At 37.5% G+C, this 12,449-nt stretch overlaps 1 protein-coding gene across 1 annotated transcript in view; it reads left to right on the top strand.

Annotated features, from left to right (window-relative positions):
* The window catches only part of SLC44A5 (solute carrier family 44 member 5), a 316,083-nt gene that overhangs the window by 241,025 nt on the left and 62,609 nt on the right, over positions 1–12,449 (top strand). Inside the window, exon 5 of the mRNA XM_054721154.1 lies at positions 945–1,018. Within this exon, the coding sequence (XP_054577129.1) occupies positions 945–1,018 (74 nt within the window). The remainder of the gene's footprint in view (positions 1–944; positions 1,019–12,449) is intronic.

The following is a 12,449-nucleotide window of genomic DNA, read 5'->3' as shown; positions in this document are numbered from 1 at the left end:
TACCGCACAATTATTATTAATTATTATTACTGATACCACCTCTACAAACAGTGTGTAACTTCCACCTGCCTGTGCTAAATGATTAGAGCATTCCATTTGCCCTGAAGATTAACTTTTCCTTAGGAAAAATTCTCATGGGCAACTTTTAATCCTGTCAAATAGGTTGATTTTTTTTTCTTTGCTAATAGATTTTTCATTAAGTTTCAAATAGAGAATGGTTGTATTATTTCTCACTTTCAAGATATTTTACCTTCCAGACCACTCAGAAGCTGAACAAGCTATAATATTAGGAATAGGAAAACCTTGACTATCCCTGCTGGAAGTTGGCTTGACTTGTGATCCCTAGCAAATCACTGCATCTATGAGCCAAATTTTCTCTAAACCTAATTTGATGATATCTAGTCTATATGATAGCTGGTTTTGATCATTAGAAAGTTACAACTCTACTTTTCTTAGAAAGTTTATGTAGTTAGTCCTTTATTTAATTAATAGTACCCTTAAAATGTGTATGTAGAAAGAAAATAAAGAAAGGGAGGAATGGAAATAGTTGAATATATATATATATATATATATATATATATATACACACACACACACACACACACACACACACATACCATGTGTTGGGGATGCAAGGAGATGAAAATCATAAAATTAAATAGTGTAAATTACAATTTCAAATAAAAAATTATTACTCAATGTTGGCATACTCTCATCCCTAAAAACATTTTACAAATAAAAACCAAGAGAGAATAAATACTAAGAATTCTGGGGGAGTTTCTTTCATCACAGAATTATGAACCCTTTCTTTCTTTAATTGCAGAAACACGTGTGATCCACCTTTCAGAATTATTGGATGTCAAATGGCATATCATTATATTTTGTACAGTAAATAAGAAGTCATCTTGGACCCCTTTTAATTCTAACTTCTTTTTTGTCTTTAGGGGTTGTACAGATGTTCTGTGCTGCATGGTCTTCATACTGTTCATTACTGGCTACATTTTTTTAGGACTTATAGGTGAGTAAACACAGGTATAGAAGATATTAAACATTTGTTAATGGAATAACTAAGTCAGTGTCACACTTTTAACATTAATCAATTTTTTCCAGAAGCATCTTATTATTGATTGTTGTCTTTTCACCAGGACTCACTGGGTAGCAGATGCAATGAAAACTAAACATAAAGTAGTTTATTACAAGGAAAACCCAAATTAGTTAAGTAAATCTTATATAATAAAAGTGTAGTATGCAAATTGTCCCCTCAACCAGGAGTTGTCTGGGAGTTCGACCAGGGGGTGGGGCTGGTGAGTGGAAGGGAGGGAGGCCCCGGCCAGTGGCGGCAGCCACTAGGGGCCCTACCAGTGCACGAAATTTGTACACTGAGCCTCTAGTACAATTATAAAGAAGGAAGGAAAAGCTTATGGTTTCTTTTTAATCATTTTTACTTTTGAAATTCTATTAAGCAGTTAATTATGTTCATGTTGCTATTTACTAATAAGAACTAGAGCCTAGATACTTTAGGTAATATATAAACGTTTTTATAAGAAAATTAAAAAGAAGGGGTAATTTTTAAGGATTTCCAAAATATAAGGGAATATGCATAAGTTATATGCTAATACTACCACATTTTACACATGGAACTTGAGCATCAATGAATTTTGGTAAGCATAGGGGTCCTGCAAGCAATCCCCCGTGGATATGGAGAGAAGACTGTGTATTATGATAATAGTAATAAAAAGGGGAGTTTGAAATGTAAAAAGAAATTGATAAAGATATTTAATGTAATTTCAGTCTTCTTTCAAAGAGAATTATTTTGTGATATGATGAAATAAATCTTAAGTTCATGTAGGCAAAACGAAAAAAAGAAAAAAAAACCAATTTTATCTGATAATGAATAACATGTAAGAAGTCTTATTATTTTTGCCTACCAGAAATAGATATCCTGTTGTTCATTGTTAGGTTAAAATTTTTTCTATGAAAGTGAAAATAAAGAGGAAAAATACAGAGATTCTTTATTTGGATTTTTAAAACACTACCAAAGGGACTGGTATGAATATTTTCTATAAAAAGGTTTTGCAATTGCTTGTGAATTTATCACATTTCCCCCCAGAGACTCTAAGTCCTGTCCTTTATATGTTGACCTAGGAAACTTTAACGTATTATTAATCAGATGGGAGCTATAAAAGTCAGATAACAGCTTCTAGTATCAATAACTAGTGCCTGGACTTAATGTGGGATGTATTAGCAGAAAGAAGGCTGGAACTGCCTAGGGAACAATGGAAAATACTCTTTCCTGCTTTTCAGTTTTATCTTCCAATAAGAGACATTTTTGAGAAAAGCAATTTAAAATAATTTCCAGAAGATCATCTCAGTAATACCATGCAAAAACTACTTAGTAGATTTGGAGAATTCAAAAGTAAGGCAGGAAGATAAGGAGAGAAAGAAGACTAAAGGATCATAAATCACAAAACTAATATATTCTAAGCCTTTAGAAGATTTCTTTGATATTTCTTTAACTATTTTAAAGTCTAAACATCAATGTAGTCATAGCACAATACACCATCCATAAACTAAATGTTATAATAAAATTAATTTTTTTATTATACAACTAAAGGATGTTAGCTTCTCTAACTTTGGGACACATCTTGTTTGTGTAATTATTTTGTTTTTACTTTTTGTCATAGAATTGAAATTCATTGCATAAGAGAAGATTTGAAGTCAAGCAGATGTAGGGTTTCCTCCATTTGTTTGGTAGAATTGGGCTAGTATCTTAACCTCAGTTTTCTTATCTGCAAAATATAGAAACACTATCTACTTTGCAGCGCTATTGTGAGAAGTAAATGAAATAATATTCAGCTACACCAATAATGCTACATAATAGTACTAGACAGTAGTTCGTTTGTGGTTTTGAATGTTAATAAATTGCTTTAAAATGTAATTTACTCTATTATTTCTATACTAGGGGCCCAGTGCATAAAGATTCATGCACGAGGGGGTGGGTCCCTCAGCCCGACCTGCACCCTGTCCAATCTGGGAGCCCTCAGGGGAGCCCTTTCCAATCCGGGAGTTTCTGTCTGTCTTTGCAATCATATGAGCAAATTGTCTGAGACCCCAACCCAGTTTGGTTTGTTGCTCACAGAATAATAGAGGCTTTTTTTTTGCTTTGCTTCATTGGTGGAGATTTCCTGGAAGTTTTAGGATATCTTCCCTTTAATTTTTCCTAGACACTCTGATTTTACTATGTCTCTCACCTTTGCTTTCCCTCCATCTCCCACCACAACAGTAACTTGCTCCAAGCTCACTTTGCTCTAGTGTCTAGGAGATCAGTCTGCCATCAGAACTATGATTCTCAGCATTCCTGGTGCTCCCTGCACTCTGGGCTTCCGCTTCCAGTCCTGGAGCTGCCACCAGAACTACTATTCCCAGAATTCCTGGTGCTTCCGTGCTCTTGGTTTTCCCTTCCTGCTCTGTCTCCATCCCATGGCCTCTTGCTCTGCCAAGTCCTCCAAGCCTCCAGCTCTCCCTCTCTGCTCTCCGTCTGGCGGCTTGGGGATCCAAGTTCCCCAAGCAGCTCCACTCTCCAATGGCTCTCCCACTCTGCTCTTCACCAGGTGCCTATGTATGTAAATTAACCCACCATCTTTGTCGGGTTAATTTGCATACTCACTCATTGGCTGGTGAGCTAGCAGAGTACGGTCAATTTACATGTTTCTCTTTTATTATATAGGATAGCAACCCATACTTTTGGTTATTATAGTTTGAATGCATATGGGAACTTCATAAGGGTCTTATACTATGCCCAGAATCTTTTTATTAGGAAGTCTTATGGCTCTCCTCCATATCTCAGAGACACTCTGTTTTAATCCACAGAGAAATTCCTTTCATCCTTACCTGGAGCTGGGAAAGCCACTGCCACTCTCTGTCCTGTGGAGTCAGGAGAGGGAAGCACTGGGAGTGCTACCATTATTCCCCCGGGAGTGAGATAAGAAATTCGCCTTTTCCTTTAAGAACTCCTTATCAGTTTGTAAATGCCTTAATCCACATGAAATTAGAGGATAAATGTTCCTCGTGCAAAACTGGATTCATTTAGTGATTCTCCCAAATTAATTCTGAGGCCACTGATCAAAGTGAATGGCTCACCAAAGTTACTAAATATATATGCTATCTTTACCTGAACTATAATAGCTTTACTAGTTTGTTTCTAAGATAAATTTAACTCTTTGGTTATATTTAATGTTGGGCTGAAAGAAGAATGAAGGAAAACAATTGGTAGAGTTACCAGGAGTATGAAGAATTTTTTCACATCAAGGAACATGTACCTTTTCCTGAGGAAAGATGATGCTAAGGCAGTGTCACTGATAGGCATCTTTAGCCATTTTGTTAGATCAGGACCTTTTTTTAGGCCTGTCTTTCATCCATGTTTTGCAATTAGAGAGCTGTGTTTCTCACAAATTCTGCTGCAGAAAAACTGATTTTTGCCCTTACGTGGAATATGGCCAGCTAGCATGCAACAAAGGCACTTGACATTTGACTGATGAAAAGCAGAACTTCTATTCAAGTGGGGAAGTGGAGTGTGAGTAGAAGGTAATCAAATCTCCTTGAAAGATCAAACTAACATTTATGGTAATAGCCCTCTTTTGTCCTACTTCACTGATGGTGGCTATTCAATTATTTGCTAACTAGAAAAAAAGAATAGCAATATTTCTTAAGCAAATTGTTCCTATGCAATAGTAGCACAATTTTAACAGTCAATATTTTTTTTTTTCTTTTCAAATGGATTTCCAATTGAATGAATTATTTCCTTGTTGCATTTAATTAGGAAGCACTTGGAGTTAGGGTCTAAAGTTTGTTTTGTTTTTAATTTTTCCTAGGAATTATTATTGCTATTAGTTGAGACAATAGAAAGTTAACAAAAAAAGTAAATTAATGCAAACTAGATTAGAACTCTGTCATCATGCTATGAGCAGCCCAAGCCACCTGTAGGGGTCTTGGTCAGCAGGCTCACTGAGCTCCAAGGGATAATTACCATCAGCCCCGTAGGGCTTGTGGATGATTGAAGCCTCAGTCAACCTCTGACTGTATGAGGGACCCCAGGGGCCCAGCTGAGGCTTCCCCAAATGTACGACTCCCCAAATCATGAGCAAAAGAAAATTGTTGTATTAAGCCCGTAGATTGGGTGTGATGGGTGCAGCAACAATAGATAAACAGAACAACATTTAGTACCTGCTTAATAAGACCTAAAACATGGGTATGGTTTTGAAACCAGGTTCAGAAGCCAAATGGATTGTGAGGAGACTGTCATGAGAGTTTAAAGGAAAGTGAGGAAAACACGACTGGGAACAGAAGGGCAGGGAACCTTATTATATACTGGTGAAATATTTGGCACACTGTTGCCAATGGCAATATGGGAAATAGGAAATGTGCCCAATGGATTCAGTGATCTATCTAAATAGATCATCCTTAGGAGAGGAACCAACCCTTAGGAGCCTCATCTACACCTAGACCTGACTTAGGTGAGGTGATGAGATCCAGACCTTGAGCCTGGCTGGCTCCTCTGAGCTCCCAGGCATAATTACTTTTATTGGAACAATTTTTAAATTGTTCCAATCAAATTCATGAAAAAAATATTATATTTATAGGTAATGAGAACTAGTGTTAAATGTCCTTTTGCTTTCTTTACAAGTATATAGTTGTTTTAAAATTAAAATACACATTTACACTTCTTTTTGGTTTAGAAGTCTTCATTTTAAAAAGCAAGCAGTTCGTTTTGACTGTTTTTTTTTTACATATTTCTTTGTGTTGAGTGAGATTTTTACTGTTGTATTTTGCTGAATACATGAATTCCAGATGATTTCAAGTGGAATATTGTTAGCATGAGAATGATTGATTTGTGCTCAAGGACACGACCCCAAACTCACCATTGGGTGGAAGAGGCCACCTGTGAAATGATAAACAACATTTTTCTTATCCAGGCAACCGGATACAGGGCTGCTTCCAAAAATGCTCCCACAGCAGCAGTGTCATCAGCACAGATTTCCAAATTCGGTATCATGTGTCCTATTATCTGCTTCATTGCATTTGTAAATTGCTTGTGTTAAAAAGCCATAAGCACAATTTGGCCGGCCTGTTCCTCACATATTAAAACAGTTAAAATGTACCTTTAAGGGATACAAAATAATGATTTGAAAGCCAACATTCCCGACGAACAAGTGGTTTGGGAATGCCTTAGCTGCCCCAAACAGATTTGCAGTTAATTTTTAAGTGTCAGTGCAAGCAGTTGGCCTACTCCCATTTTCTCCTCAACAGAGGGCTCTTTAACTGCTGCCACTTCTGACTCAACCCCAGAGCACAACAGGAACATGCTTTGCAAAGGTTTGAAAATGAGAGATGATTCCGGATAATTATACTTGCCCCTGGTACTTAAGTAACATACATTTCCTCAGTATGAGTGAAAGGACAATTTGCCTGAATGAAGTTTTGACCCATCTCTCACCAATCTTTTCTTATCTGCGATGAATTACCCAAATAGGAGTGTTTTACAAATAATTTATCTTCTCTCTTCTCTCTTCTCCTCTCTTCTCTCTTCTCCCGCCCCCCCCTCTCTCCCCCACACATGTATCCTCTTCACTTAAAGTGGTCTTTTAAAGTTATTCTTAAAATTTAGAAAGTTAAGGGGATAAGATGATCAGTCCTGATTGGTACTGACTGCTGTGTAACTTTGTCACTTGGTTTATTCTCCAATAACCAGGCAGTTTCATTCTAGAGGCTGTGCTCATACCACCATGCAATCCTGCCTTGCATTTACTAAAGAAGATAAATGGGGATTCTTTAAATGATGAAGGTCACTGAGAGGGAGGGGGCTGACCAGAAACCCATGATATGCTGTGGTTCTGGTCAGCCACAGCATATCATGTGCTAATGCTTTTTTCTTCCTTCCATCCCAATTTCACACAGAGTTGGCTTAAAACAGCAAGTATCAGAAAACAGCACTAGTGAAATAAGTGAAAAGCAGGTTTTCTCTCTTCTTCTTTTTTTTTTTGTTTGTTTGTTTGTTTTTAAGAGAAAGGGAGAGAAAGAGAAACATCCAAGTGAGAGCATAACATGAATCAGCTGCCTCCCGCATGCCCCCTACTGGGATTGAGCCCGTATCCCCGTAACCCCGGTATGTGCCCTGACTGGGAATTGAACTGCCAACCTTTTGGTGCACGGGAGGATGCCCAACAACTGAGCCACACCAGCCAGGGCAAAAGCAGGTGTTCTTTTGCAAGCAAAAATCACAAATCATCTGATACCTGCAGTTTGTATGTCATTGTTTACATTCAATGATTGCTTGCAAGATTAGCTTCTATTATGTACCCACTAAAGAGAAACACATTCTTTATGATAATCCACAACTACTAATACAGGTTTGGTTTTTCCTCAGTTAGTGCTTATGTTATAGATGAAATAAAATTATGTCAGATAGTATCTCCTCTGGGCTTTTTCTGGCCAGGAAGGTCTCAAAGGATTTCATGTATCTTTTGAAAAGGGTGTGTTTACTATAGTAGATATTACTAATGAATATTACATGTAACATTTTCAGATGTAAGAAATTACATCCATTTGTGTTTTTTTTGGAATGATGAGAGCTCTTCCTTCAAGCAAGGGAGTGTTGCCACTTCTGGAGCTACTGTACAATTAAGCAAATAAACACTGAGATGAGTGACACTGAGATGACCTTGAGTTTTTCAAGGATAATTTGAACAGGAGAAGGACCCACCTGAACAAAACCTTTTTTGTGGATTGCAGGGCTGGCACTGACAACAACATTATGCTGAAACAATCTTCCTGTAGTTCCTTATAGAAATAACCTAAGGTACTGCCTCTCTGTGCACCAGCCTGTGTGTGCACCATACTGGTTTCCTATCTGTCCCCAGCGCCCATCATCCCCCACCCCTTCCATGTGTCCTTCTCACGGAAGCTTCTTTGTGCCTCCATTCATTTTCCTGAATTACTTCTTCAGGGACATCAACCCTGACCTCCTTCACTTGGTCATTTGCCTCTAAGAATCCCTCTTTTTGTACCATGTGTTGCACCTTATAGTGCTTGTCAGAATTGTAATTTCACATTTGTTTGTGCAATTAATTCATTAAGATTAATTTCCCCTAAAAGACTGTAGGCTCTGGGAGAGCAAAGACCTTTATATACCCAGCATCTAGCATGATCCTGACATATAGTAGGCACTCAAGCAATACTAGTATTTGTTGAATGAATGAAGAAAAGAATGAATACATTTCTGTTCTTTTATTTCCAACTACTTCTTAACTTCTAAAAAAAAAACAACAACACCCTATCTTGTAATGAGAATAAAAACTTTGAACAGGTTGTTAATAGTAGTAGACTAATATCTAACTAGAATAGCTGGAAAAAGAAGTACCAGATGTACCGGTTAATAATGTGGATTTGTAATAAAAGAAAACACAATAATTTCAAGAGAAACATCAAAAGTTCTTTATTCAAAGTAATGTCCATCGCTAGCTACACATTTCCCCCATCTTTCAGGTAATTTGTGGGTACCGTCCCAATAGAATTTTTCTTGTTTTGAGGCAAACCATTCAGAGACCCAATTTTCCACTTCTTTGTACTTTTTGAAGTGCTGCTCAGAAAGTGCATGTGCCATCGATCAGAACAAGTGGTAATCTGAAGGAGCAAGGCCTGGTGAATACAGTGGGTGGGTTAATACTTCCCAGGCAAGATCTGTTAACTTGTTTTTAACTGGTTTTGAAGTGTGTGATAGTGTGTTATCATGAAGCAAAATTACTTTGCCATGTCTTCTGGCACATTCTGGTCATTTTATGATCAAAATATGGTTCAAATTGATTATTTGTTGTCGGTAGCGATCAGTATTAACAGTTTCACCTGGTTTTAGAAGCTCATAATACACCACACCTTCCTGATCCCATCAAACACAGAGCATTGTCTTCTTTCCAAAGCGATTTGTTCTTGCAGTCGATGTTGATGGTTGACCTGGATCAAGCCATGATTCTGTGCATTTGGGATTCTCAAAATAAATCCACTTTTCATCTCCAGTCACAATTCAAAGCAAAAAAGACTTTTATTTCTTGCCGTTGAAAACAACATTTTACTGATGACTTTTCGGTTTTCCATTTGTCTTTAGTTCAGTTGATGTGGCACCCATTTTCCTTCCTTTAAAATCTTTCCCATTGCTTGTAAATAATCGGAAATTGTTTGCTGAGCAACGTTTAATCTTTCTGCAAGTTGGTTTTTAGTTTGACATGCATCTTCATCCAATAATGCTTATAATTGTTGGTCTTCAAACTTTTTCGGTTGACCTAGACGTTCTTTGTCTTTCATATAAAAATCATCACTTTTAAAGCGTTTAAACCAGTGTTCACAAGTATCTTGAGATGGAGCATGTTCACCATAAGCTTCCCTAAGTATACGACAACTTTCAGCAGCACTTTTCTTCAAAATGAATTAAAACTTCCCGCTAATGCTCTTTTTTTGACATGAAATTCGACATATTTAAGTGTAAAAATATTTATGATGTTAACATCTTCAGCAAATTTGACATATGAAATTTTGAAGCTTGCTGTCAACACAACAAAATAGCATACATATCAAATCGCATATATATCAACATATGTGTAACTCTATTGAAAAAAATCCGCATTATTAACTGGTACACCTAGTATATCAAAGTAATCAGCATAAAGTCAGTCTTACTAATAAAACAACAAAAATGTAAAAAGCCTAATTTAGTTTCTTTGTTTATCTGATTGTCCATTTCTTTTTAATTCTATATGTATTATTTACAAATTTGTTTAAAAAATGCTTTGTCCCATCTTTTGCCTCCTACTCTGACCCCTCCTATTTCACAGACTCCAAAATTTAGAATGTGCATCTTTCTGGTCTTTTTTTTTTTTTGCTGTCCCCTGTGGTAGTAAATTCTGACAAAAGAGAATCTGAAAACCTTATTATCTCTTGTTATTTTTTGTTTGTGTGCTTTTAATAAAGTCCTGTATGTCTTGCAGAATATATCTAACATGCTACCCTTGAAAAGGCTGGTCACTTGTTCAGAATATAGGCTGGTATTTTTCATTACCTTCCCCCCATCTCACTCTACCCCTCTTTACCCTGCTCTGTCGCCTGACAAACTGGCACAGACTTTATGAGGATCACACCAACAGGTCCTCCTGTCCTGTGGCTTCTAGTTTGGTTTGGTCGGTGAGAGGTACCAACAATGGATTGGCGGGTAGGAGAGTGAGTTTGTGGAATTTATTCCTCTGGCTCTCTTGCTGGGATGTCTTTCTACCTAAGGCTCCAACCCCTCTGTCAGTCGGCTCTTTCTATTTGACTCCTCTCTGGGTACAGATAACTCCTTCCTCCCTGGGCCTGAAAACGGCACCCTACTGTTGCCAGCCTCTGCACCAACTCTTCTTTGTTTCTCAAAGTTCTACCCATCTTGCTGTAAATATTTCTTTGTGAAACTCTCTTTAATTATTCTGTGTGAGTACAACATGTGTGTCCTGCTATGACCCTGTTGTATTCTGGAAAATAGTAACCCCACCTTGAAAGGCATTGCTTCCTAAGGAGTGCATTCATCAGATCTTCATATGGGATCTTACTCTTCCATAGGTTGGCTGCTTCGGGGTGATTGGGTTCAGTGTGACCCTCTACTGCTGACAATGTGTCACATAAGCAATGATAGGGGCCAGGTCAGCTTTTGTGAGTAAAGGTCCATGTTAACAAAACTCAACATAACCTTCATTCCTGTTGTCATGATTACTTTTTCACAAAATCATTGAACAAGTACTTTTCCATCTGATTAGTAAAGGATACCTCTACAGAAGGATCTTTACTAAGCAGCCACATAGACATGAATATTTTCATATTCTGTGTTCATTTTGAGGTTGGTCCTTCTAGTTATTTATCAAACTCCCTTGCCATTCATTGTCTAATATTTTTATTTTCCAGTCTATGATATTTTGGCCAAACAATTGGCCTCTGTCTATGAATAGATAAGTGATTCAGGTCATTTCTTCTCCCAGTAAAATTAGGTAACTAGAAAAATGTCCCCAGAGCTGTGCCAACAGATCTTCCCTAAACACCTATAAATCTGGTTTAATTTTATTCCTTCCCAGTCAACTGATCATAGTGACCTTTCCATGCACCATAGGTATGTGCTAAAGCAGTGCCTCAGGAGTTAATACACTATTATTGTGAGCGATCTTCCAATGAAATTTTCTTGTGCCTTTATGACCTTCACAAGCATTGAATGAATATACCACTTCAACTCTCCAATACTGTCGTGCCGCTGGGCAGGGCCAACTTTAGGATTGATGGATCAGATAACATCTGGTTCATCCTGGGCTTCTTATGTCATTGAGTGATCATTCAGGGTCCAGGAGCTACTTCGCAAAATAATTTATTTGATGAAAGAACATGAATTTTCTCCAAAACCCTAGGGACCTCCTAGGCATTTACCACAGGCCCCATACAGCATTCTGTTCTCTGATAGAGATTTTAAGCACCATTGAGTCCATTCTGCCATATAGAGCTAGTGGCAGAACTGCTTGTACAGTTTTATCTGAAAAGCATTGTATTTCTCTGGGTCATACTCAAATCTGGGAGGCAATAAGTGTTGTGCTTCTCTCTTAATAGCAGCAGATGCAAGGTGCACAAAGTACCATTTATTTTGGAGGAGATATCACGACTGGGCTCCTCAGGTCTTCATTGGAAGACCACTGTATTTTCATGAGATATATTTTTCATCCATGGCATACATGTTTTTCTAAGGCAGTGGTTCTCAACCTTTCTAATGCCATGACCCTTTAATACAGTCCCTCATGTTGTAGTCTCCCCAAACCACAAAATTATTTTCGTTGCTTCTTCATAACTGTAATTTTGCTACTGTTAATGAATCATAATGTAAATATCTGTGTTTTCTGATGGTCTTAGGCGAACCGCTGCTGTAGAACCTAAGACCATCAGAAAACACAGATATTTACATTACGATTCATTAACAGTAGCAAAATTACAGTTATGAAGTAGCAACAAAAATAATTTTATGGTTTGGGGAGACTACAACATGAGGGACTGTATTAAAGGGTCGCGGCATTAGAATACAGTTGAGAACCACTGTCTAAGGTATCAAGATTACATGCTATTAAATACCCTCCAGATCTTATCTGCATCAATGTGAAGAATCTCTGTGGTATCCTGTGGAGTAAGTACTGGTATATTATCAAACTTTATAGACTAAATTGTGGTGACGAGCTAGAAGTCATATAATGTTGAGGGAAGATAGTGAGGATGCAGTACTTTCCCTGCCAGGGGAAAGCAAGTGCCCCTGGTATTTTCTGTTTATTGGGAATGGCAAAGCTTTTGTTAGATAAACTGCTGCATCCAAGGTGGCAGAGGCTGCTTTTATAGTATTTGCTTTAGTA

This window comes from Eptesicus fuscus, chromosome 9 (genome assembly GCF_027574615.1).
Source record: "Eptesicus fuscus isolate TK198812 chromosome 9, DD_ASM_mEF_20220401, whole genome shotgun sequence".
In the NCBI taxonomy this organism is placed as follows: Eukaryota; Metazoa; Chordata; class Mammalia; order Chiroptera; family Vespertilionidae; genus Eptesicus; species Eptesicus fuscus.
Note: the sequence above shows the minus strand (reverse complement) of the source record. Positions and strands in the feature narration are given on the sequence as shown.